Source organism: Scleropages formosus, chromosome 2 (assembly GCF_900964775.1).
Source record: "Scleropages formosus chromosome 2, fSclFor1.1, whole genome shotgun sequence".
Classification (NCBI taxonomy): Eukaryota; Metazoa; Chordata; class Actinopteri; order Osteoglossiformes; family Osteoglossidae; genus Scleropages; species Scleropages formosus.
Genome location: NC_041807.1, coordinates 35,768,972 through 35,796,465, shown reverse-complemented (window position 1 = coordinate 35,796,465; position 27,494 = coordinate 35,768,972). Strand labels below are relative to the sequence as shown.

Sequence of the window (27,494 nt, the reverse complement as noted above, 5' to 3'; positions counted from 1 at the left end):
CAGGACAGCCAGGCACAAGAAAAGTTTCTTTCCTCAGGCCATCTACCTCATGAACAGCTAAATCCCCCCTCTAGAGAGTACACCAGTGCAATACATAATGCTATTTATATTTATATTTATAACTCTTTATCACATCATATCTCTTACTCACACTCCCTTGCATTTGTAACTAGTAACTATTTTTGTATATAATATTGGGTACTGTATATTTTTATATATTTTTCATCCCTTATTCACATACTCTATCTTCTCATCTGTCTTGTCACTGTCATTCTGTCTGTGCTGTGGAAGTTCCTGTCACCAAGACAAATTCCTTGTATGTGCGAACATACCTGGCAATAAAGCTCGTTCTGATTCTGATTCTGATTCTGTTCAAAAATATTTCAAGCACAGCAAATCTTCATTTCCAAAGTTACACAGCCAGAAGGTTGAACAACCTGCGTTTAAAACCCTGTTCCTGCTGTAGTAATCCCTGATTACCTTGAACTGATACAGTAAAATTTACCCAGCTGTACAAAGGGGCAAATCACTACAAGTATATTTGCATCTTAACGACCCATGTTACTGCGAGTTTCCGCGGGAAACGTGTTCAATGTAAATAGTTGCATTATGAGAAAAATGTGAGTAAGTGTGCAACCGCTGGAGGGGACTTACGAGCAAAATAAAGGGGTCACTGTGTTTGTGAGCAGGAAAAAGAAAACCTGAAGGTGCTCAGCAGGATGGTTTCAGGTGCAGGTCCTTGAGGAATGTGGGTCCTTTGATCAAGAGCATTGTTTCCCTGTGTGCTGGTTTTCCAATGAAACATGAACAGTGCCTGTACATCCTTCTTTACCTCATCTGTACCTAGAGCACTGCATGCCCCAGTATTCAGACCACATATTGAAGGTTGTTTTAGAGAAAAGTTTGGATAAATGAATAATAAGTGTGGACTGGCCTTCTTGAAACCTTGTGAAAAAAAAATGCTTATTCTTATTCCTTTCTGATTTGTAATCTTAAGTAAGGTAGTACTTTTGAATTGCATCATCTTGATATCCAGCAAATTTGGACAGATCCACTGTAAACTGTGTAACTTGAGGTGGAACTGGCTGCTTAGTAGCTAGACAGTAATTCCGTGCAGAAAAGCTTTCACAAGTTCTCTATTCATCTGCATGGCAGTGCTCACAATGTTTATTGCTCTGCTTATGAGGCTTTGCATGTTTTTTCCAGTTTTGTTGAAATTCCAAGTTTTTGAGAGCGCTTCCTGGAGATTTAACAGTCTAATAGCTATTTCTTCCAATACCTCGCCGGAATGTGTGAATTGCAAATGTTGGTGTGGATTAAAGGGGATTGTTGGAGTTTAGAAAGTCTGTTTGCCTTTACCATTTTGCTTTTTAAGCTCTGTACCTTTAGTCTTTGAAAATACATTTTTGAAGACATACAGTGTCTTTTTTGGATAGACATCATAAGTCAAATGTTTGAGTACACTTGTTTAAAACAACACAAAACTTTGATATTTGTGCAGTGGAAATGAGTACCATGGACCAATGAGTCGGAATGTGAAGTATCTGGGCCCAACCACCGAGTATTTATAAGACACAGAGAGCATTTGCACAAGTTGTGCCCATGTGATTTACCATTGTCCAGCATGGAGGTGGCAGTGTCATTGCATGGGTTGCTGATGTTTTCCAACTCAATGGCAATCTCAACCAGCATAGTTATCATAGCATACTTCAAAGACACGCTGTTCCTTCAGGATTATCGCTATGGCCATAATTCCCCAGCAAGCTAACTACCCAAAACACACATCAAAGTTGTGCGAGAACGATCTCCCCGAAAAGGAGTGAAGGATGACTCAAAATAATGACCTGGAGATTAACTAGTTTCCAGCAAGTGTGCTCAAACTTTTGACTGCTAATGTATCTCAGTCAAAATCCTAGTGATCTCAACTAAACTACTATGCCTTGGACCGATGTGTCACAGTGTGGTCCTAGAGCTTTGTCATGAAGACACTTTAGACAGACACATTGGACTGTAGTGGGCAGATGCCTTCTGTGAGCAAAGCCCATTAGCTTCTAAGCGAGGGTACTGGTTTCTTCAGAGTTTCTTCTCATGTTCTGGTGATGATGACAGTTCTTCTGAGTGCAGTGCAGCTGAATAATTGTCCTGCAGTTTGACAGTAGAGCAAAGCAACCCTTACCTTGCTTGTGGGAGGTGCAGACCAAAGCGAAGGAGATGTGTAACACACTTTGGCCACCCTTACTTTTTTCATGTGAGAGAGACCCCCATGTGAAATGCAGATTCTGTATACCAAGGCCTGAACATCAATCATCTTTTCAACAGGCGTTAAAATAGATGCTTGTCCTTTAAAAAAGCTACAGCTGCCAGCCTCTGTTACACCACATTACCTTGAGCGTGGAGCTCACGCTCTTCTGTTGGCCGAGGTGAATCCAAGGTACATAAAGCTGCAAACGTTCCTCTATATTTACCTCCTCAACATGGGCAAGATGACTGCTCCCTCACCTTTTGTACCACCATGCAGTCGCTTCGAGGTGAAATGCTGTCAATGAGTGTGCTTTGAGGTGGGGGTGCGGTGGCGCAGTGGGTTGGACCACAGTCCTGCTCTCTAGTGGGTCTGGGGTTTGAGTCCCGCTTGGGGTGCCTTGCGACAGACTGGCGTCCCGTCCTGGGTGTGTCCCCTCCCCCTCCAGCCTTGCGCCCTGTGTTGCCGGGTAGGCTCCGGTTCCCCGTGACCCCGTATGGGACAAGCGGTTCTGAAAATGTGTGTGTGTGAGTGTGTGAGTGTGCTTTGCTTGGGGTTTCACCTAACCTTCGGAAACACCAATTATGGCACACGTTGTACCGTACATCCTTAATGTTGGAGTATCGATTCCAGTTTGTAGCTTCTGTTGTAACTGCTATTTTCGGTGTTGCTGCCGCTGTGTTTTTTTCTTCTCTTGAATGTTACAGAGGATTGCATCTGACACGTTACGCTTTATATTTTACTCTGAAATTTTGAATGATCCTTTGGGGGAAGAAAGTAAAGCGAGCACAGCTGCGGAATCCCAGCCAGAGTCACTGGTTCTCCTCAACTGGCTGCATTTAAAGCTCTTCATTGGTTGTGAAATGCACTTTTGTTTGCTCTGAATTGTATGTTGATCTTGTGATGGGCTGGTGTCCCGTCCCGAATGTGTCCTTTCCAGCCTTATGCCCTATTTTGCCGGGTTAGGCTTCGGTTCGCCGCGACCCCACTAAGGGGTAAACAGTTTTTTCAGCAAATGTATGTGTGAGTTGTAGGTTGCTCGGGGGACCTGGTACCACGGTGGGTTTGGCTGGGTCCTGTTCTCTGGTGGGTCTGGGGTTCAAGTCCTGCTTGAGGTGCCTTGCGACAGTTTGGTGTCCCCTCCAGCCTTATACCCTATTTTGCCAGGTTAGGCTTTGGTTCACCGCGACTCTGTTCGGAATAAGTGGTTATAGATATTGTGTGTGTATGTGGCTTTAGAGAAAAGCACCTGCAAAATGAATAAAACTGACGGGAAGGAGTCCGACATGAGACGCTTATGGGTTTGTTTGACTTGCTGTTTTCCTCTAAGCCACTTTCTTAAGATTTTTTTGGTAGACTCCTCACCTCAGCTGTTTTCCAGAAACGTCTATATGCTGCCCTGGGTATGTGATATCTATAGTAAGTCGCTCAGGTTATGCAACGGGGGGCCGGATTAAGGGGGTGTCTGTTTCTCTTTCCTGTCTCCCCTTTCATTGATCCTCCCTCTTGGCTCCTCCATAGAGGCCCTCTGCTGGGTGCGGGGATGCAGTACCGAGCTAATCTGGACTCGGATTTGCCAATTCCGCCCTTCTACCTTCTATCTACCTGCCAGCCTCCATCACAGTGCCAGTTGCACCCGCAGTCATGGATGTTGTCGGATGGGATATGCTGAAACGGGCATGCTGGGCATGTCATGTTCAGCTTCCTGCTTCCTTTCACTGATCCCAAGCCAGTTTACTGAAACTGGGAATTAGTTACGAGTTTCGTGGTCTTTCCAGAGTCACAGTGCTGTGGACACGGGTTCGGTGGAAATGACTGTCTGTCGAATCCATGGTGGAGATATGGCGAGGGACTTAGATAACAGTGATGAACTCATTACTTCTAAGCAAATTTGTCAAGAATATTTCACTAGAAAGATCAAAAAACCAGTCAGCCAAAGTTCATCCAGGAGTCACAGACATGCGTCGCTTAACGACGGGGATACATTCTGAGAAATGCATCGTTAGACAATTTCGCTGTTGTGCGAACATCATAGAGTGTACTTATACAAACCTAGATGGTATAGCCTCGGTGCAGTCACGAGACGCGGTAAACACGAGATTTATGACACTGCTGCCGGTGTAGCACAGCATAGGCCTACTGTTTCACAGTAAACTTTTTTATAAGAAGAAAGAGTACACCGTAAAATAACGATAAAAAGTACAGTATAGTAAATACATAAACCAGTAACATAGGTGTTTAATGTCATTATCAAGTAATATGTACTGTACATTATTGTATATGCTATACTTTTATACGACTGGCAGCACAGTAGGTTACACAGCAGCACCACCACGAACACGTGAGTAACACGTTGCGCTACGACGTTACAATGGCTATGATGTGGCTAACTGATTTTTTCAGTTCCGTTATAATCTTATGGGACCATTGTCGTATATGTGGTCAACTGTTAAGCAAAACATCGCTAAGCGGCGCATGACTGTACGCTAATGCTCATGTCTTATATTTTGCAGAAACCTCGGGAAATCAGGGCTGAGAGTGTCCTGCCTTGGCCTAGGTAAACATTTGTGACCATGGTTTGTTAACAACAGACAAGACTGGTGTTAAAATGAGCATCCATCTCCACAGAGGAACAATTAAGACATTGCTCTTTAGATTTATACAATGTAGTGAAAAAAGCCATTAGTGTGGTAATTCATGGTTTAAGTATGACGTGTATTCACAAGAATGGCATTCTCCGCATTGGACATTTTCAGTACAGTTTAATCTTTTTGTAACAATAGAAACAGAGAGAAAAGAGTCTGTCAGAATAGAACAGAATTTGCATCAGTTTCACGTAACACCCTAATGTGAAAATAACCGGCTTAACTCTGCCTTTTGTCTCCATTTCCCCACAGACACACACAGAATTAAGTACCCTCGTTAGCTGCGTCAGGGTTATCATAAGCAATGGGAGTGATATTCTTTCTGGAATTTACTGATGTTTCTGCTGTGTCTTCACAGGAACATGGGTCACCTTTGGGGGTCAGGTCACTGACGAGGTGAGAATGGACACTGTGTGCTTTTCACGACACGGAATGCATGTGATCCTGCAAAGCATGTTGAAAACTATGGAAAAATATAAAGAGTGATGGAGGCATGGCTGCCTCTTCTTCATCCCTGATGAAAGAGTGGTTGCCTCCTATTCATCTATGATGGAGGAAAGGCTACCTTTCCTTCATCTAGAATGGATGAATGGCTGCATTTTTCTTCATCTACAACTGTGTAATGACAGCCTCTTCTTCATCTGTGATGGTGGAAAAACTACAAGCCCCTCACCAGCCGTATTGATTTATGCACCATTGCCGAGAAATCTGGACACGTAGAGGAATGAAGGCACTTACGAGAGCACATTTAAAATGCATCTCTGTGTTTGTTGCACTCGGAAGTGTAGTCAGCCTAGATGATTTACCCTTCCTGCCCTTTCTTCCCTCTCTGCTTCCCCTAGACTGCAGAGCAGCTGATGACACTGGCATACGAGAACGGGATCAACCTGTTTGACACGGCCGAGGTCTATGCCGCAGGAAAGTGAGTGGGCCCCAAGACTTTGACCTAGTTCTGGCTTTTCCCAGCAGCCCCCTTGCCTCATACTGTGATTGGCCACGTGTGGGATTATATGAAGATAGACATCATCAGGTGCTCCTGGCACCTTCTCCTGTTCCCTATGCCTTTACCTCCATTGGATCTGACAAACAAGCTACTTTCTTTCAGACCATTTCTTTATATTACATAACCTCAAGTATTGTTGAAAAACAGCCATGCAAATGAAATATAGATTAACCAATGTTTTTTCTTCTTAGATTAGAGTTAATGTAGATGTTTTGGAGAATTTTGAATGTAAACATCATGGCTGATCAATTCAAAACTAACAAGGTGTTAAGTCTCCCATAGATTCAACATGTTAAATATTGGTTTTGTTAAGTGCTGTTGAGTCAACGTTGATTCTTAATGATGACATATACTGTATAGAGTGTCCTCCACTTGGGTCCGTAGTGTCCATTGCCACTGCGATTGAGTCCATCCATCTGGCTGTTGCTCGTTCTCTTCTTTTTTCTTCAGCTTTGCCATCTGAGAAAGACAAATCTCCTCGTGATCATCCGAAGTATGATAACCTCATCATTTACACTTTCAACAAGAGTTTCTGCTTGATTTGATCCAACGTAATTCAATTTCCTGCAATAAGAAGAAATATAGTTCTGGGGGGAACATCGTGAACTTAGAAAGGCAACCCTTGTTTATCTTTGGGACTTTGACATCATTTGTGGAGATCACCTCTGGAGGCCCCACTGAAGGGAAACACACTCAGAGTTTACTTTGCATTGTCAGGGATGAGTTGTTGAACCCTCGTCCTTCAAATGTCGGCATCAGCCGTCACGTTGTTAGCGCAGGTTGCAACCGGCTCTGAAATTATATAAGAGTTGGTATTTTCCCTCTCTCTCCTACTGCTATTGTTAGGTTCTTTCAGGGCAGAAGGGTAAGCCGAGTGTTAGATGAGATTCTCTTATAATTACCAGGATTATTTATGCAAGGCACCCCCTGGCTGGCCCAGATACCGAGCATCTGCTTAGTGGCTGCAGGAAACGTGATGTTCATTACTCTGAACAGATCCCCGTGCAGCTCGTGGCAAGTGTGTTTGGATCATACCCTGTTCATTCTGTTCTGCGTTTATTGATCTTCCAGGTATATCTGGCATATGCTCACTTTGCTGTTTGCCAGATTTTATAGACGGTATGTAAACAGGATGCTTAGCTGATGCTCTATCTGCTGTGCTGTATCATGTGGTGTAGTGATTAAGAGCAGAGACTGGGAACCTGAAGGCTCTTGGTTCTGGTCTCTCCTGAAAGCACTACCCACCCAGTGGGTCTGGTGAGTGGTCTAACAAGCCTGTTCATACTTAAGTAAAGAGAGTTTTTTAGCAGGTTGATGTGCCAGTGATGTGAACTTTTTAAATTTGCTTTGAGATGCAGTGTTTGCTTCAATCTGACCAGTGAAATATTTAGGTTCTGTAAAAACTTTTAACATGCACTACCGGTCAAAAGTTTTAGAACACTTCCATTTTTCCAGTTTTTATTGAAATTTACACAGTTTTTGTTTGTCTCCACAGTTTGTTTGTCTCAATGTACTCCAAAAATTAAAGCATAGAACAAATAAACAGTTGGAGATAAAGAAATCATGGAATCGCTTTGTTTAACAAAATTTAATCTAAATTTTTGGCTCAAAGTAGCCACCTTTTGCAGATATAACAGCCAAACACACTCGTGGCATTCTTTCTACAACGGAAATCAAATATTGTTCAGAAAGTTCCATCCTTTAGCCTACTCGATGGCATACAAAAACCCTCTGTGATGAATTGAAGATCTCAAATTTTGATTCATCCATCCATAAGACCTTCTTCCAGTCTTCAGTAGTCCAGTGGCGGTGCTTCATGGCCCAAGCAAGCCTCTTATTTTGCCATCTTAGCAACGGCTTTCTTACTGCCACCCAACCTGTGAAACCTGCAGCTCAAAGTCTTCTCTTCGCAGCTGAAACTGAGACTTGCTTTCTTCGACCAGTATTAAGCTGTGCTCGAAGCTGTTGTCCTGTGAGCTGCCTATCACGCAACCTGTTGACTCTCAGAAACTTGTCTTCTGATTCTGCTGTGGCTTTGGGTCTGCCAGACCTCTTCCTATTAGAGTTTCCTCCAGTTTCCAAGTGCCTTTTGATGGTGTAGGAAACTGTACTCACTGACACCTTGGCTTTCGTCACAATTTCTCTGAAGGAAAGACCTACACTTTCAAGGGTTATAATGGTCTGTCTTCCTTTAATTACCTTTTTCCTCACCATTATAAGAGCAATATACTACTTCCTGCAATGCAATGCAATGCAATGCAATGCAATGCAATGCAATGCAATGCAATGCAATGCAATGCAATGCAATGCAATGCAATGCAATGCAATGCAATGCTGTCCAAATAATGCTTAAGAGAGTGTAGTAACACAGTCTCTTCCAACACTGCTTTTAAACAGACAGAGGGTTTGTAAGCAATCAACAAAAGTTGGGACACCTGTAGGAATTGTTAGCATCATCGTTCAAGGCTTAATTTACTTCCATTGCTGCAGAACAGCTGTAAGTTGGTAACCCATTACTTCTTCTCTGAAAAAGGCCTGCTTGTATAACTCTGAAATGTACATTATTTTTCAGCTTTTGGTAACCTAAACTTTTTTTTTAAACCTCTGGCAGTTTACCTTTGTACCATTTCAGGTTATTCACTGGACTTGAACTGCTTAAATTTCAATAAAAACTGGAAATATGGGGGTGTTCTAAAACTTTTGAGCAGTAGTGTAGCTATAATAACTAAAAAAAAATTTGTAGCACCTTTTTTTTTAATATGTTTCTTAACTTCAAGCCACAATAAAATGAAAAATGAGGGAAAGTTACAATATGTGGCCTCCAGCAGTGAGACACAAACTCTGAACACAGTGGAAGTGAGTTGAATTAAAGTGGCCCCAAAGTCCCACTCTGCTTGGGTGTTCTTTACTACCAACTATCAGCTTGGAGAATAAGTACAGGTAGCATTCGCTGCACTACAGGCAGATTCTTTTTTTAAACTGGTATGAAAAAAGGTAATTAAATATAAATAAAGTGAAAAAGGTTTACATCAACATTTCAATTTAAAAACGAGCATCGTCAGCTTACATGAAAAATCCCATCGCTACGTGTTCATGGCTCATCCGCTGAAACGTGCTGTGCCTTGAGGACTTGCGATGCACGATGAGAAGGGAAGATGGGCATCGGGGTTTCCGTAACAGTGAGGCACAGGGAAGGCGGTCAGAGAGGGCGGTGTTTCCTTCCAAGGGGGAGATGGAACCCATTCATGAAGAACACAATGAGTCCTGAGGCCAGACATAACATCTGCCATTAGCGTGCCGACTTCTGCTCGCTCTTCATTTGCTGCACCGTTCCCTCAACAGCTCGCGGAAGAAAAGAACATTTTAATCACCCCTGGGAATAAATAAATAACACATCCTGTCTGCCGTAGGAGTGTTTATTCTCAGTGCTGTGGAAAAATGAAACAAATAAATTGGAGAGTCTTTCCTGAGAATTACTTCTTACTCATTGCACGTAAAAATAGATTTTATTAATTATTTTTCAGAATTCTGGTATTTACACCACATTTCACTTCTTCATATCCCCTTTTTTCAGAGCTGAGGTGGTTTTGGGGACCATAATAAAGAAGAAAGGTTGGAGGTAATATTATTATTTTTATTATTATTATTATTATTATTGGAGTCAGTCTTCCAGTTTGAATTCCTCATCCTGCTGTAATACCTTTGATCAACTTACTTACCCTGAATTGATACAGTAAAAATTACTCTGCTGTATAAAAGGGTTAATCATTGTCAGTAGCTTAGTGTATTAGTAATTCGCTTTACAGAAATATGTTAGATCAATAAGTTACAATTTATTATTATTATTTTTACTTAAGGGGGGTGTGATGGCGCAGTGGGTTGGACTGGGTCCTGCTCTCCAGTGGGTCTGGGGTTCGAGTCCCGCTTGGGGTGCCTTGGGACAGACTGGTGTCCCCTCCTGGGTGTGTCCCCCTACGCCCTGAGTTGCCAGGTTAGGCTCCGGTTCCCCGCAAACCCATATGGGGCAAGTGGTTCAGAAAGTGTGTGTATGTAGGTATATATTTTTATTTATTTATTGGTATTGTTGTTGCTGCTGTTAGGACAATTTAGTGCAGTGGTATGTTCCCCTCACTGTCTGTCAGTCCATACACCCACTCTGGACACACAGACTGCATATGTCATTCGATGACTTCATTGTTCCCCTGGTGGGGCTCTTAATATTGTCCACATTTGGACTCACAGTGATCCCATCCCCAGTACACCCTGTCTGTGAAACACTTCCTATTGAAACCTGTTCCAGTGCAATACTCGAATGGTTGTTCAGTCAGTGACGGTCTGTTTATTTCGACTGGTGCCGGGTGGAGCACCGACCCCCCTGGGACAGCAAGGGATGCAGTGAAGGGACATTTGATGGTGGCTAAGAATCCTAAGTTTGCCTGGTGAGATGCAGCGCAGCCAGGGGTCTCTCCACCGCAGCCAAACTCCACCGCTCACAAGTGGATGGCAGATGGTTTCTTTTTATTCTCCTTTACAAACAGCACAGTGGCACTTCCCGTGGCGCGCCTTGGCCACAACGGCAAAAAGCAACTTGAAAAATTTAGAGCGATGCACTTTTCTCATTTATACGGCCCGATGTTATTTAGCAATGCCGTTCAGGTAAAGGACTTCCCTTGAGAAATGAAGGTCTGTTCTTGAGAAAAACAGTCTTTGTGTCTCCAAACATATTTTAATTAGGTGCCTAAACTTCCTGTCTAGTAGAGCAATAAGTTTCTTTTTAAGAAAAGTAAAATCCACACTTGAGCATAGGTGTCAGCAACCAAATCCCATTACAATGGGTATAATTGCAGTACCCCACCTGGAGGTTGTACCAACAGTCTTAAATCCCAACACAGGGTTGCAAACCAATACCTTACTGTACCTGCTACAGAATGCATATTTTATGCATGTTTGATGCTATTAATACCCCGACTATTAATAATCATTTTGTTGTTTAGTTTTAAAAAGACAAGATAGTAGTATAACTACAGAAAGTACAATAGAATGTGCCAGGGAGGGCAGCATGGTGACACAGCAAGTAGCGCTGCTGTCTCACAGCACCTGGGTGGTGGGAGAGAACGTGGGTTTGATCCCTGCTCAGTCTGTGTGGAATTTGCATGTTCTACCTGTGTCTGTGTGGGTTTCCTCTGGGTGCTCTGGTTTCCTCCCACACTCCAAAGACATGCTGTTCAGGTTCCCCCATAGTGTATGAATGGCACAGAGAGTGTGTTGCACTGATGTATGGATGAGTGACCCAGTATAAGTAGTGCCTCTAGCAGTGTAAGTCACCGTGGTGAATAAGGTGTGTGGGCTGATAACACTACATAGAGTTCATTGGAAGTCGCTTTGCAGAAAAGAATCTGCTAAGTAAATAAGTGTAAAAAACCAAAACCAAATGGGCTTATCATACGATCTCCTGAAAACAAAGAAGAGAGGGATAAAAAGGCTTTAAATCTGGTGGGAATACCAGGTACTGCTCATCAGATTTTTTGGTGGTACTTATGAAGCCATAAACAATTTGTTCTGAAATCCAGTACCATTTCATTCTTGACTAAGGTCAGATAAGGCATTCCCCAAGGTTCAGCGTTGGGTCCGTTTTCAGACACACACTCTCAAATAATGAAAACCTCCGCAGAAATTACATCTGAAAACTCTGAAATGCACAGAAGTGACAGAAATCTGTGTGGCAGTATTAGATAGAAGAATAATAAATGGAAACACAAGACCAGAGTGAATATCATGCTGTTTTAAGTTTATTTTTTTCTTGAATAATGTAAAATACAAGGGGGATGCAGTGGCGCAGTGGCGCAGTGGGTTGGACCATGGTCCTGCTCTCCGGTGGGTCTGGGGTTCAAGTCCTGCTTGGGGTGCCTTGCGATGGACTGGCGTCCCATCCTGGGTGTGTCCCCTCCCCCTCCAGCCTTATGCCCTGTGTTGCCAGGTAGGCTCTGGTGACCCTGTATGAGACAAGCGGTTCTGAAAATGTGTGTGTGTGTAAAATATGAACGTAATTTGAGATGGGCAGGTAGATTATTTGGTGATTTCTCCAAAGCAAAACAAGCAGTTACTGTGAACTTCTTATTAAGTTTGTGTAATAAGCTACATATTTACCGTTTTATACAACTGGGTCATTTTTACTGTACTAGTTGAGGGTAAGTGACTTTACGAAAGGTACTGCAGCAGCAAGGGAATTTGAACTCACGTCCTTTGATTACACGGTGAGGTCCTAACTACCATTCCAGCTGCTGGCAACCTTTTATAATCCTGAGCACTGAAACGAAGGGCTGGTGGTTTGACTTAATGAAATGGAAGTTGTGATCATCCAACAAACAGCTCAAGCGACCCAGTCGTCTCCAGCGGCCCTGCGTTTACAGACTGGCTGTGCCGGCAGGTGGTCCCAGATTTTTTCTAACCGTTCATTGCTGTCTTCCACAGGCGATCCAGCTTGGTCATCACCACAAAGATCTTCTGGGGTGGAAAGTATGAAGCCCGTGTCTGAGGATGAGGACACTGAGGGAGGGGGCATCCCCCTCCCGCACAGGGAGCCCCCTCCAGCTCCACCCCCCCCCCCCCCGGCGTAACGCAAAGATTCCTCCTAATAAGCTAAACGGACAACAGGGGGCGATGGGACCTGATTGGAGGACAAACGAATCGTCCTATATAGCTCAATGTTCATCGCTACCCTGCTCCCCTGCTCCCCTGCTAGGCCCCTAATTAAAGCATTACCCTGGGGGGGCGAGGTAATAACTTCCTGCGTGTGAGCAGGGGGGCCCTCCCAAAGCGAATGCTCTTTCACCAGAAGCCCATTAAAGGCCCCCGGCGGTCCCAAAGGAGAAACGGAATCGCTCTTTGATGTGTCTGGGCTCTCCATTTACCCTCTAATTGAGTAAAAAAGCAGCTCTGAAGGGATCTCAGCTCGGCACCACACACACCACATACACACACCCCAGTAACACACCACATGCACACACACACCTTATACACAGAGCACACGTCTCACTGGCGATCACCTCTTATCCACGTATTGTAAATCGATCCCCACGTGAAGGGTCGGTTAATAATGTTCGGCCATCGCTACACGTCTTCAGAATATGTGTTTTGAATATGTCCGTGTCAGTCTGGACACGTCATAAAGTGATGATGATTCTTTTTTTTTTTTTTGCAGAGCAGAAACGGAGAGGGGTTTGTCCAGAAAACATATCATAGAAGGTAAGCGACTCCAACACTGTGGGAAAGAGCCGTACTCAGTGCAGTGATCCCTGCAATGACAAGGAGCGGTACATTCTGTGCTGAGGGCTCCTAGGGGGTAGTTATAAATCAATGTAGGGGTACAAATAAGGCAGGGGTTTAAGGGATCTTAATGGGAATATTTTTTAATGTCTGTTGTATTGAAAAGTGTGAGGCAGCAGGTGGTGTAGTGGTTAGAGCCAGAGAATTTGGGTTTGAATCCCACCTCCTGCTGCGGTACCCTTGAGCTAGGTACCCTGAATTACTCCGGTAAAAATTACCCAGCTGCATGAAAGCTTAACCTTTTAATGGGACAGCTGGTAGTGCAGTGGTTAGAGCTCCTGCCTATAGACCAAAAAGTTGCAGGTTAGAGTTTCACCTCCCTCTATAGCACCTTTAAACAACATACTTAACCTAAATTGCTGCAATGAAGTTACCCTGCTGTGTAAACAGGTAAGTAATTGTAAGTAACCCTGGAGAAAAACATCAGCTGAAGAAATAAAAACTCTAGACATTTATAACAATGAAACAGAGAGAGCCAGTCCTGCTAAAGGAAAGTCATTTTTTTTTTTCATTTCTTCTATATAAGAAATATTTTAAGGCTGGAGCCAAGGGAGATCATGAAATACAATAGGACTCTTACTGGCGGTGGGGCAACCAAATTTAACAAATAAAGTATAAAAATCCATTTACTCATTTACTCAGTTAGCTAACCACAAACTCACCTTAATAACACCATATCATTAACTCTAGACACATTAAAAAAACACAGAACAGAGCGTGTGACAATTACAAGCAAGAAATCACTGCCGAGCAAAGGATGATGGGAAGGCTCCCATGACCCTGCTGCAGCAGTAATTTTAAAACTTGCTCTGGGTTTTACATTGATGGGCTTGGTATTGTGATGTGATGTAGGTCTCAAGGCTTCGCTCGAACGGCTGCAGCTCGACTACGTGGATGTGGTCTTTGCCAACAGGCCGGATCCCAACACACCTATGGAGGGTGAGTGTCTCGCCTGCCCCCAGGCCACCCGAGCATCCTTCTTCACTCAAGCTAAATATACATCACATGTTGACGGGTGTTTCACAGGACACGTCCACCCCACCTGACTTCACACCTGGGGTCAGAGGTGTTTCAGTGCCCCTGACACCCCCCCCATCCCATCCACTTACATCCTGCATCACACTCTTCAGTTGCACAGAAAACACTGGTCATGGTTCTCACGCATCCTCAGAGCTGGATTCATCAGAACAGCGGGTCTGCCGCTCAGGCGGGTCCAGCAGCGGCACCCCGCAGAGACTCACACCTGTAGTTCCTTAACCACTTTGCCACCTGCTACAATGTAAACAAATAATCAACACATGAATGAGCAGCAGGATTTAGTGGCAAGACACAGATTCGTTGGCACCAGGACCTATGGGGTTCCACTTTGCCCTAAGGTACCTTGAGCATGATGCTTAAAATGCTGTTGTAAATAAATCTGCCGACATTCAGTGTAATCAACACATTTGTATTTCATGTGTAAAACCAGTGTAGAAACAATAGGAATCAGCAGGTGGTGCAGTGGTTAGAGCTGCTACCTGGTACTCAAAGGTTCGAATCCCACCTCCGGTTGTAGTGCCCTTGAGCAAGTAAGTTACCCTTAAGTTGTTCCGGTAAAAACCACCCAGCTGAGTAAATGGGTGAATAATTATAAGTAACACTTTAACACTGTAATTCACTTTGGGGAAAATCATCAAAGAAAAAATGAATATAAATACATGAAATAATTCAACACGTGGCAACGCAAGAGCGAGAGGTTGTCTTCGCACTCTTTGTGTGTCTTGTTGGATTTGAGAACACTAAGAATTGTCAGTAGCAATAAGGGAGAAATGCTGTGTTGTTGTGAATATCCTACCCATGAAAGGCCCGGTGCTTTGTGTGGTCGAAGCCCTAAGAGCCGCACTGTGAGCTCACCTGGCGGGGCTGCTGTCACCGGTGATGTCATTCCATTTACAGATGCCAACTCTTTCTTTTTTCACAATCTTTGTGTTTCTTATGTCACCAGGAGATCCATTTAACACGTCAAAGTCAAGACCATTCATCATAGAAGGTACATGGTAGCCTTAGCGCGAGCGCTAGCAGCCTGCCCCAGGGGCGTTTTGCGGCAGCGCGCCTTTCTTCTCACATGGAAAAAACCCGAAATCCATAAAATGCTCAATTTACTAGTGAAACACGATAGCTGCTGAGCCATATTTTATGGATATGTGAAAATCCTAACCTGAGAGCATCTTGCGAGCAAAACTTGGGGGCAAAAAAAAAGTGACCAGGTCGATGTTTGACCATTCCTTCTGTTTCCTTCAGTCATCATTTATTCGTTCTGCTTCCTGCTCTTGTTCTTGAGTTCCTGCATTGTACTGTGTTTTACCCAGTTCAGCTCATGTGTGTAGCCTGCTACCCTGTGTGACCTGCAGTGTGGGGGATGGCCAGGGTTCGAGGCACGGAAGCCCGTTCCCCTCTCTGTGTAATTGGACAGATGGCATTTTCCACATGACTGTGATTCTGAGCGATTCCTTAACCGTCTCTCTCTTGCTCTCGTCCTCAGTCTCGCTGCACTCCTTCTTCACCTCTCTTTCTCTCCTCCAAGGCACAGCTCATGCACTGCCTTAAAGATTTTTATTTTCATTTCTAATGTGCGTCGCTTTGGAGAAATGCAACTACTAAATTAATAATCAGAAATGTAAATAAATTTTAATGATTCATATGCAGATTTTCATCGTTACTGGCTATATTTCAAGGTTATCGGTTAACTGGGAAGAGATATTAAGTGCATGAAGAATATGCACTTCATAATATGTTAGGTATATAATATATAGGTTAGGGCCTTGTAGCCTAAAGTTTGCTGGTTCAAATCCCACTTGTGCTGTGGTACCAGTGATCAAGGTATTTACCCTGAACTGATACAGTTAGAACACCCTGCCGTGTAAATGGGTAAATTATGGTAATTTTACTTGTTTAACTCTGTAAGACATCTTAGATGAGGGTGTCAGTTAAATAAATATATGAGGTCCAGGCTGCCCCTACTGACTAGACCCCAGGTCAAGCAGGGTCAAACTAAAGTGCTGTGATTGGGAAGTCTGTTAGACAAGGACATATGCAGGTGCACTGCTGTCCCTCTCTCTGGACTCCTCAAAGTGAACACAGTACACCCCCCTCTCCCCCAACTTCCCTCAGCCCCATGTCTTTTCACTCCCTCCTTTGACTGTGGTAACCCTGGCGTTGCTTGAATGCCAGTTATTGCTTTTCCCTCCCAAAATGATGGCTGATGAGAGAGCGCCCCCTGCCTGTTGCTCTGAGCATGTCTTGATGCCATGTGGTTTTTCCCACTTAGCAATATTCCCCACCCCCACCCCTTTCGGTTGTTTTTGGTTTCGTGTGTGTGTGTGTTTCTAACCTGGCATTTGTGCATTTACAGTTGTGCAAAAGTATCGCTGTGCCTTTAAAGGGCCACCTGGAGCCCAGCTCAATATTAAAATAAAATAAAAGCTAAACAGAGAATGCCATGTATTGTTTATGCATCTCCCATATTATTATTTCATCATCATACTCTTCAATATAAGGTGTGTGAATACACAGCATGACTTATGCATTTATTTTTTGCATGTATTAAACCTTGTTGTTTTGCTGTGTTTTGTGGCTTTTAAAATTTGCTTGTTAATATCTTAAAGAGCGTGTGCGCTTCCCTTGCGTGCAAAAGCATGTTTCTCCAGCATGACTGAACACACTCGCAGTTGAGAGGCCGACGTATGAAAGCTCTTCGCTCCTCCCGCATCATCACACACCTTCATATTGTGTTTCTTGTGTTAATAAAGGAAGTTTTTTTTCTGTCCTCTCCGAGCCGTGATTTAGCAGAGGGTGTTGAACCTGCTGAAACGTGTGTGTGTGTGTGTGTGTGTGTGTGTGTGTGTGTGTGTGTGTGTGTGTGTGTGTGTGTGTGGGGCCTGAAGGAAAAGTGTCCTCCCTTCATATAAACACAGCATTTAGGGCCTGACGCCGACACACACTCTAGAGTGTAGTGATTGTACACTCATCAGTGGAGTGAGTGTAGAAGCTTCTAGAAGGTGCTCCTTGTGCTGTGTTAGAGCGTAGAGACGTCTGTGTCCTTCGGCCGGACCGGTCTGTTTCCAAGCCGTTACATTCCAGTCATTTCTCTCACGCCGCATGTTCATTTTATTTCTGTTTCATAACCCTGCATTTCCACTTGCTCCCTCTCTCTCCCCCACCACTTGATTCCATTACCTTACCCTGTTTTTCACCACGCTCACTATTGTGCCTCTGGTGTCCGCTCAGCGTGTCCCCGCCTGTCCCCGTCCGCTCTGCTGACGGCTGCGTTTGATTGGCAGAGACGGTGCGGGCCATGACCCACGTCATCAACCAGGGGATGGCCATGTACTGGGGCACGTCTCGCTGGAGCTCCATGGAGATCATGGTAGGCCTCCGACCTGGTCCTGTAACAGTCCACGAAGTGTCACTCGGCGTCCCTCACAGCCCGCGTTTCCACAGTGCGTGTGCCCACCCATCACGTTAAAAGATCGCTGCCAAGCGGAGCGACTCGTTCGTGTGCTGAAAATATGTTCTTGATTATTTCTGCTGCAACACGGAACTGATTTTTTTTGTACAGAATTATGACATTGGCTTTAAAAATTGCATGAAATTGAATTATTTAAAATAGGGTAAGTCTGAGTGGAGAATGTTATATACAGTATTATTTGAAGATCATAGAGAATATTAGTGGTCTTTGTAGCTCGGGTTGATGATTGAGGTGTTCGGTTGTTCGCCGAGCTTGGCATTTAGGTTGCAAACGTTTCATCGCCAGTCAAGGTGACATCATCGGTACGCAAGTTGTGTGGTTTGCTATGTAAATGTAAATATAAATGTTTGTGTTGGATGCCTCCTCCTTTATATATAGTTTGATGGGTGGGATTGCCTGAAGCTTTGACATGATTGGTTGGTTTCATGTGACCTTGAACACAAGCGCACACACACACACACATTTTCGGAACCGCTTGCCCCTTACGGGGTCACGGGGAACCGGAGCCTACCCGGCAACACAGGGCGTAAGGCCAGAGGGGGAAGGGGACACACCCAGGACAGGACGCCAGTCCGCCGCAAGGCACCCCAAGCGGGACTTGAACCCCAGACCCACCGGAGAGCAGGACTGCGGTCCAACCCACTGCGCCACCGCACCCCCTGAACACAAGCAGTTCTTCTCATTTCTGATTGGTCGGTTGCCGGTTTCATTGTATTGGCTCATAGATGGGGTCCAGTTCGATATGTTTGTTTATGGGATTGACTGAAGAGTACCAGGCCTCGAGGAACTCCCTCGAATGTTCTGCATCTACGAGCCAATACGATGCAAGAACCAACGAGGGCCTAACCGGTATCGTACAGGTTCCGGGTTGAAACCGGCAACCGACCAATCAGACATCAGAACAACGCTCGTGCTCGAGGTCACATGAAACCAACCAATCACGTCCACGCTTCAGGCAATCTCACCCATCAAACTACATATAAAGGAGGAGGCATCCAACACAAACCACACAACTTGTGCACTGATGATGTCACCTTGACTGGTGATGAAACGGTTGCAACCTAAATGGCAAGCTTGGCGAACAACTGAACACCTCAACAGTATTCTTTCCATGATCACATGGGTTCCTTACCGGTGCTCTGGTTTCCTCCCACAATCCAAGGTTGTGTGTTTCGGGTGAATTGGTGACTCTAAATCCCCCTTTGTGTGTGTGTGTGTGAGAAAGAGAGAGAGAGGGTGAATGAGTGTGTTTGATTGCCCTGCAGTGGACCAGCGTCCTACCCAGAGTGCTCCTTGCCTAACATCCTGTGCTTCCAGGATAGGCTCTGGACCACCATGACCCTGCACTGGACAGGTGATGGATGAGTGGATTATTCCTGGATGGAATATTTAAAAATATTTAAAATACGCTGTCTTGCGTACAACGTTCGAATGATGATGATGTGGGTGACGACGGTGATGATAATGAGGATCCTGATGCTGGAAATTTTAAAGCTCGCTCAGTGGCATCCAGCTGCTATTCCCATGCATCCTGCAGGAGGCGTACTCAGTGGCACGGCAGTTCAACCTGATCCCGCCAATCTGCGAGCAGGCTGAGTACCACATGTTCCAGCGCGAGAAGGTAGAGGTCCAGCTGCCTGAGCTCTTCCACAAAATAGGTGAGATGGCGCCCCCTGTTGGACACAAAGAAAGATACCATGCTGTCTTTGGACCGTGTTTTCACCGACCTCCCCTCTCTCGCAAGGTGTGGGCGCAATGACGTGGTCACCGCTGGCCTGCGGAATCATCTCAGGGAAATACGACAGCGGGGTGCCCCCGTACTCGCGGGCCTCTTTGAAGGTAGCCGTGACCCTGTGTGACCTCTGACCTTTTCACTCGGGTCACTCGTCTTCTTTGAATAGTTTTCTCCCCTATGTTTTCCCGCTGCTGTTTGTTTATTTACAAACTGATGGCGCCTTCTCTCGAACTGCAAAGGGCGCCTCACGCGAAAGTGCGGAACGTTCCTTCAGGATGGAATCGAACCAAGATCATGGAGACGTTCGGTTGAACCATCCAATGGATTTAAAGAAACAGCAACCTCTGAAAGGCGCTTTTATTCCCATCACACACGCACACACACACGCACACACGCACACACACACACACGCACACACACACGCTATTGTCTATTTTTTATTCTCTCAGCTCTGGTGCTTCTGGGTACTTGTATATATTATTAATGTCAAGCTCTTACATTCTCTTCTCCCATCTTCCTACACACTTGAAAAATATCAGCATTTTTCTATTTCTTTTAAATATGTGTGAAGTGGGATAAAATTCGAGCCTTAACAGCGAGCAAAGCACTTTGGTTAATGTCTCTACATGCTGAGTCCGAATGGCGCTTTATTATGTTTTATTACACTGCAGTCACTGAACACTCATTTAATTAAGTAGCATCGCGACTTTGAAACTCTTTCGTTTGTTAAGAATGAAAACTACTAAGATGGAGTTCTGCCCACTTCTTGTGTCGTGTACACGCGCTGACGGGACGCAGCAACAGCGCTCCATAAACGTGGTTAAGGGTTTGGCCGTAGGGGACCCTCCCTGTCCCCCGTCAGCACTGTCCTATAGCCAGTACTGTTGAAAAGGCCCGTGTGTGTGTGCGTGTAGCTCTTTGAGCAGGCGTGTGTGTCGACAGGGCTACCAGTGGCTGAAGGACAAGATCCTGAGTGAGGAAGGCCGACGCCAGCAGGCGAAACTGAAAGAGCTGCAGGTCATCGCCGAGCGGCTCGGCTGCACTCTGCCGCAGCTCGCCATTGGTACGCGCCACCCTGCCGCTCTCTCTCTTCCGGTCTGTCTGTCCGTCCGTCCGTCCGTCCCCGCGTCTGTCCTGTCTGTCCTGGGGCCGTGACGCGTGCGCGGAGGAGCGCGGGGCAGCCTTGTGTGACGGAGCTGCTTACTTCCAGTACACCGCATTTTACTCTGTAAAAGTACATGGGCTCCTGCGCTTACAAACACAGCTGGGACTGGAAGTGTTCATAATTCATTTTGTTCACAGCTCCAGAATTACGTTTAGCCCCAAAGTCACAATTAATAAAAGTTTGATAATACAGACCTCCCTTTATTTATTTCCTAGAAACTTTGTGTCGAAACCTGTAGTATAAGGCTATAATAAATTTAAATATACTTCATTAGGCTTTTTACTGTAAAATTTTTATTAACTTAGTTACATCAAAATTAATGATACAGTTTAAACTGACTCAAAAAAAAGAATAATCGGAATGTTTCGACTGATATTTTTCCACTTTGAGGATCTTTGGAGTCTCAATGATGAAGCACAATAAAGCTTCAAAAAAGGGTTTTTTTTTTTTTTTTTTTTTTACTGTTCTGCGGAATTCCTTTTCCGTCAGAGTTGCACGCGTACTCTTGCGAAGGACGTACGGCCGTGTTGCGTTAATGCGCCCACGTGTCCCCTGCGTGTCCCATACGTGTCCTGTGTGCTCCATGTGCTCATCTTTTAATACATCCTGAAACTTACTTATCTGTTTGTCTGTAACGCAAAAGCCAGCCAAGGCCTTTCACTATCTTGTCCCTAGTCTCTTTCAACTCACTGAAAAAATATATCCATATTTTTAATAAAGTAATAAGCATGAAATATTGTCAATATTAATACAAAATATAAAATAAGGAAACAGCCACTGTCGACTAGCTAAGCATCTAGTTAGTCATGTTGTGTGGAGGTGCGTTGCTGTCGATCAGGCTGATTTGATGGTTCGCTGAGGACGTCAAAATCAGAGTTTCCCACAGTTCCTGGGAAAGCACTCATACATTATGGTACTTTACTGCATCTGCATAAACGTGGTATAATTTTGCCATGTCAGTGACATTCCATCGCCCGTGTTGACCGTGGTTCGAACGTGTGCGGAACTTGTTACCGTGAATAGTTACCAAGGTATCTACACCTACAACAGCGAAAGAACAAGAATTTATAGCAGCATATTTTCTTAGATTGTATGTGGAGTCAATACACACCATTTGACATCAGCGATGACACACACCTGTGGTGTGTAGGAGGTGTGCAGTACGGACACCTCTTACGTTCACTAAGCTGCACAGGGAAAATTGTGCAGGGAGGTGAGGGTGTGCCAGAAGCATCTAAAACATCACTCTGTTCTAATATAAACTTAGGGATAAGTTAATAAAACTAATATTCAATCTTTTATTATCAGAAGAACATTGGCCCTAATTGTACACTGGGATCAGAATTTTTCAATAAAGAGAAATACATAATTCCTCATAAGGAAATAAATTTTATCCCTGTACCGCCGTTGCTGACATCACTCTGTCTCATTTATGAGGCACATCCAGTTATTATGTTCACTGACATGTTGAGAAATGTACATATTAATAAATTTTAAGTAAACCTCTTACAAATTTTCCAGAAGTCAATTTTACAATTGCATAATTAATCACAACTGTGCAGTAAATTTAGAAAACTTCAGATCAGAAATACTTTGATGGTATTCATGAAATGGTTTAACAGTTCTTTTAAAACATTTATCTTACTGTTAACGTTATAAATACACTTAATGCCATTTTTCTGATAAAACTGGAGCGCAACATCAAATTACTGGGTTGATGACCAGTTCGAACAAACTCTGACACTTTTGCAATATGGAAACACATACGTTTTCTCAGGGTTCTACTATCACATCCCCTTGCTGTATGAAAGAGGTTGTCAATTATGGTGTGACAAAACTCAACAGTAAGCTCTGACTGGTCACCAATAAACTCTGACTGGTCACCAATAAACTCTGATTGGTCACCTGTAAACTCTGATTGGTGTCACTGCAAAGAGAAATTTTAAGCCTTTATGGCATGAAAACAGAAAACAGCCGACAGCGAGGAGTTGCTGCTATTAGTTTGGAATAAAAATGAACTGGTTTAAAGAAAAGAAAGTTGAAACATTAAATGTTAAACATTCAAAATTAAGTAAATGAGGGTGACAGAAATATAAGCAAGTAAATTTACATTTTTTTCTTTACAAATGTACATGAGAAATAAAAAAATGTAATATTCCCATAAAATACTCTGAAAAATACAGTTACTCCAGGATTTTTCTTAGGCACAAGAAACAGAGTAAGTGCACCTCAGTGCTACCGATCTCTGGCCTTTTGGCCGATACTTGGTGGGTTAGGTTTTAGGGGATGGGGGCTTTATGGCAGTATCACACTGTATAACACTAGTGCAGTAAGGGGTCATTAAGGTCACATGACCACCAACCAGCCAGTGTCCAGCGTGTTGTTCCTAGTCTCCAAATATTATTTTTGTTTTTGTTTGTTTTTTCCTTTCCCCTTTGGGGGTCTGTTTGGGATTGTTGTGCCACGACGGCCTTCTCCAGCGTGGTGCCTTCGTAACGAGGGGGTGAGCGCAGTGCTACTGGGGACCTCCAGCACAGACCAGCTCATGGAAAACATAGGAGCAATACAGGTAAGAGCTCTTTCCCTGTGGCTCTGTGTGTGTGTGTGTGTGTGTGTGTGTGTGTGTGTGTGTGTGTGTGTGTGCATCACTGCACCACTGCACCACCTCAACTACTTGTGTTTGGAGGCTGCATGCTTGGAAGCATCAGTCAGCCCTACTAAATTACAAATGCGACCGCAGAACAGAACCGTGTTGCGACCAGTTCTTCGCTGGCACTGTTCCAGGGCTCCTCATCTATTATAGAATTATCACTCATGAATAAAACACCACCCTGCTGCGCCGCTCATCCTGAAATGCCTGGATGGTTTATTGAACTAATAAGGTCATCGGAGACCGAGCGCACAGGAAGGAGCGGGAGCTCTCGCTTTGGGCCTTCCCTCACTGGGGGACGCGCAGCCGACGTCCCTTAAACGTTTCCGTGTCGTTTCGCAGTGAACATTCAACGCGGGGGCAGGAAACGCATGCGGCAAAACAATCTCGTCAGATATTTCTCTACTTTTCATCACATCTTGACTTCCCGTAGCCTAACTTTTGGGGATTCAATACTGGCACATGGTGATTTTGTGATGATGGTGCCTCCTGTTCTTAAATTAGCTGCTACCTATTAATTCCCATTATTTATTCACATTTTGTGGAACCTGTTTGAATGATGTTACTTTGCGTCCATCAATCTTTACGTTTCGTTTTTCTCGCCCAGGTGCTTCCGAAGTTGTCGTCCTCCATCCTGCACGAGGTGGACAGTATCCTAGGCAACAAGCCGTACACCAAGAAGGACTATCGGTCCTAACGAGGGGGCGGAGCCGACACGGCGTCCCGATGACATCATCTGTTTGTCCGTTGACCTTGTGCGGGGGAAACTGGGACAGGAGAGCCTCACATCTTTTGGTTCCGAAGGTGATGTCTTTTCGTGGGACAAACTTAAAAGTATCCCCTGTAGATGAAGTGATTAGCTGGGAATAGGTCAAGATAGGTCAAAAATGAAATGTATTTGTACATAATTTATAATGGGTTAAATTTAGAAAAATGCAGGTACTTTTAAACCATAGAGGGGAAAAAAAACTACCAAAAAGCACGTGCTTACTCAGCGGTTCTACATTTCTCTCTTTTTTTCTTTCGATACGCTCGAAAAACAAGAGAATTAATGCAAGGAAACTCAACGAAAGCATCAATTGAAAAAGACGCTCTTGACCCACGTCTGAGACACTCGTGATTCAATCTTTTTAAATTCGTTTTCAACACAGCGGGACTTCTTAAGGGAGATCCAGCAACACCGCCGCCGTAAAATCAAACATACCTTTGGTTTCTGCTCACTCAGCAGCCCTGTGAAATCACCCAGCCCTCCAGTACACACACACACACACACACACACACATCAGCACTCTGCAAGGCCATAATGTCAGCAACTGAGTCAAACTGCCTACGTTGCCCCAGTAGCGGCTCTTTCTGTTCACCGTTGAAGCTGTTGTGTTTCTTTTATTATTATTTATTTATTTATTTTTCACAGGAGCAACTTGTCTCTGCTCTTAGCGGTCTGGAAGTGGCTGTTTTATATTCTCTCGACAACATGCAGACAAGTTCTCCTGAACACGTCGACTTGATGTTAATACAGGCCATTTGTGTATCGCCTCCCCTGTTAGACTCTCCGAAACTGAGCCGAGGATCATAGAATGAATCTTATTGACAGGTTCACTCTTTCAGTGTTAGACCACATCGCAAAGAATTGTACTTTTTTTCAGGTGAGGACAAAAAAGGTATAAATGATAAAATCACTGTCGTGAGATACAGAACGGCTGGGGATATAATGGGATATAATACCATTTCCTTCCTGCTTACATGCTTCTCATGACTTTATTTGCTCTATTTTGTGGGAAATATGTCTCCAGTATTAGTAGCCACACACCTGTATGTGATAAACACGGGGTGAGCCTGGTTGTGGATTTTTTTTTTTTAAAAAAAAAAAGTCTTCCTTTTATTGTATTATTTATGACATTATTTTGTTCAGTTATTTTTTCACTTATTATTTTTATTTGACTTTGGCTCCCCTGTATAACATCACAATGTGAAGACAATAATTGGAAGTTAAATGAAAGAAAAATTAATGACTCCAGCAAGAGAATGCGTAGTATGGTGTAACACAGCGAGCTCCTTGACTGACACTAGCATTTAAATGAGCGTTTTTATTACTGATCTATGCATGTGTATTCTGTCAATATTATCCCAGCAAGCCAAGCTTGCTGTGCTGTAAGAAAAATGGTACAGAAATATACTTGACATATAATATGTATAGTTACATTATTATTATTATTATTATTATTATTATTATTATTATTATTATTATTATTATTATTATGTGCAACTTTGCACGCCATGGAAAACTGCACTAATATGTGGTCTTGTTTCCACAGACCATGTAAATATGCTTTTTGCTGTTATTATTTTCCTGTCACAAATACCACAGTAAGCAGTGCATGTAGGTACGTGTGAGCATGTGTGTGTGGGCGTGTGTGTGCGTAGATAAACATTTCTCAGTTCTGTCAACAAGCACATAAACATCAGATATTATTCTTTCTTAAAACTTAGGGCCAGTTAAATTTTTTTACCTCCCAAAGCCAGTTGGATCGTATATTTAATGGAATCTCAGTACGGTTCTTTTCGGTCAATAACATATCAATTTAATATGAAGAAATTAATTGACAGCATCACTGGAGCTTGTACTGATGCCTCACTGGCATATTTTAAGATGGAATATCATGTTCAGTGTGACAGGCACCATAATTTTGCTTTAATAACAGACAAAGGAAACTGATTGTGTTGCTGTAACCGCAGAAGGTGTCGTGGAATTATTACAGTACTAGAAATACACTCAATTTTTTAGGCAGAGTGTTTTATTTATCTGTGACCCACTGCTCAGGCTGTTGTAGTTCACCTCCTGTGCTTTACAAACCAAAGACTGCTCCACACTTACTGTGGTTTTTACCACACGGAGGTGTTGGCTCCGTTTCCGGGCAGAGACACGGGGTGAACGCGGCGTCGGCGCAAACGCTGTCCTCGGCCCTCAGGGGGCGCTGCCGAGAGCCGCCCGCTCTCCACGCGGCGCGACACGACCGCCTGCCGGCTTTTCCGCGAGTCTCATTTGCCCGTATCGGGGGGATGCCGCTAATTTGAGGCGTTTACCCCTGCGGTGTTTTCAGGACTGTCTCAAATTTGGAAACTGTCCACAAACAGCTTTAAAAGCTCCACCACGTTCGTTCAGCCCGTTCCGCTTCCCCACGCCGCTCGGCCTCACCCCTACGCAGCGCTTCCCGCTTTTCGAGCAATTTCAGCAACGTTGGCGAATTTAGATGCGAAGTACAAAGGGGGGACTGAGCCTTACCAAGAGAAAAGCCATTTCTGCATGTCTTTACTATGTTTTTACCATATCTGGCATCTCCTGAGCAGAAGGGCTTCGAGTGAGATGCTCCATGTGGACTGAGAGCAAAACGCCGTGCATGACATGTGCTGTACATAAGTATTGTAGTACGGCAGGCAAGAGACGCATGCAGAGACGTCATGCTTTGGATCACAGAGTTATATAGGAATATTATAAAGGTATTAATAAGAAGGGTCCATGAAAACATTTTATGCATTTATCCAGCGTTTTATTCCTAAGATGCATGTGAAAAATGGCAACGTGAGGACTCTCTGTAGGCCGTCCTCCAGCAATCTACCATTCCGAGCGCGGAAACGACGAGAAAGGTTTCACACCGCCCGCTCAAATCCAGTACATTACAGTACAGTGCGATGTACTGTTATTATTATCATTCTTATTACTGTTATTGCACAGTTAAGTGGAGTATACAATGCAATAGAAGGATAACTGTATAGGAATATAGCTACATAATACAAAGCTTATTTTTATGTTCTGAACTTTGTCTGATTTTATTAAAGTGTATCCTATTTTTTTAACATGCACATTTTTTTTTTCTGTTGGAAATGAGACTCTTGCAAAGAAATTAAAATATTTCTGCTGAAAAGGAATTCTGTAATAATACTGAATGCTGACTGTACATTTTCCTGTCTCTGGATGCTCCAGACTCCATCACACTATATATATATATATATATATATATATATATATATATATATAGATCTTTGTATGTACATATGAATGGTTTTGTCCACGCCTGCCTTTCATGCTTCTTTTCATTAGCAAGCATAGCGACTGTAACTGCTTTGTGCGAAAAGCTGCATTCAAGACTACATGTGCAGCTTCTGTATTTACGAGACGTAAAATAAACCATTCTGATGAAGACGTCTGCATCTTTCTATCTTTTA

At 43.8% G+C, this 27,494-nt stretch overlaps 1 protein-coding gene across 4 annotated transcripts in view; it reads left to right on the top strand.

Moving 5' to 3' along the window:
• kcnab2b (potassium voltage-gated channel subfamily A regulatory beta subunit 2b) overlaps window positions 1-25,399 on the top strand; it is a 90,272-nt gene extending 64,873 nt beyond the window's left edge. For all 4 annotated transcript variants that reach the window (XM_018736580.2, XM_018736582.2, XM_018736583.2 and 1 more), the window contains 13 exons: window positions 4,753-4,796; window positions 5,243-5,280; window positions 5,727-5,806; window positions 9,462-9,506; window positions 12,359-12,403; window positions 13,089-13,132; window positions 14,066-14,152; window positions 17,533-17,618; window positions 19,258-19,378; window positions 19,465-19,559; window positions 20,398-20,518; window positions 23,101-23,189; window positions 23,878-25,399. In XM_018736580.2, the coding sequence (XP_018592096.1) occupies window positions 4,753-4,796; window positions 5,243-5,280; window positions 5,727-5,806; window positions 9,462-9,506; window positions 12,359-12,403; window positions 13,089-13,132; window positions 14,066-14,152; window positions 17,533-17,618; window positions 19,258-19,378; window positions 19,465-19,559; window positions 20,398-20,518; window positions 23,101-23,189; window positions 23,878-23,967 (985 nt within the window). In that variant the 3' untranslated portion in view covers window positions 23,968-25,399. The remainder of the gene's footprint in view (window positions 1-4,752; window positions 4,797-5,242; window positions 5,281-5,726; window positions 5,807-9,461; window positions 9,507-12,358; window positions 12,404-13,088; window positions 13,133-14,065; window positions 14,153-17,532; window positions 17,619-19,257; window positions 19,379-19,464; window positions 19,560-20,397; window positions 20,519-23,100; window positions 23,190-23,877) is intronic.
• Window positions 25,400-27,494: the final 2,095 nt, after the last annotated feature.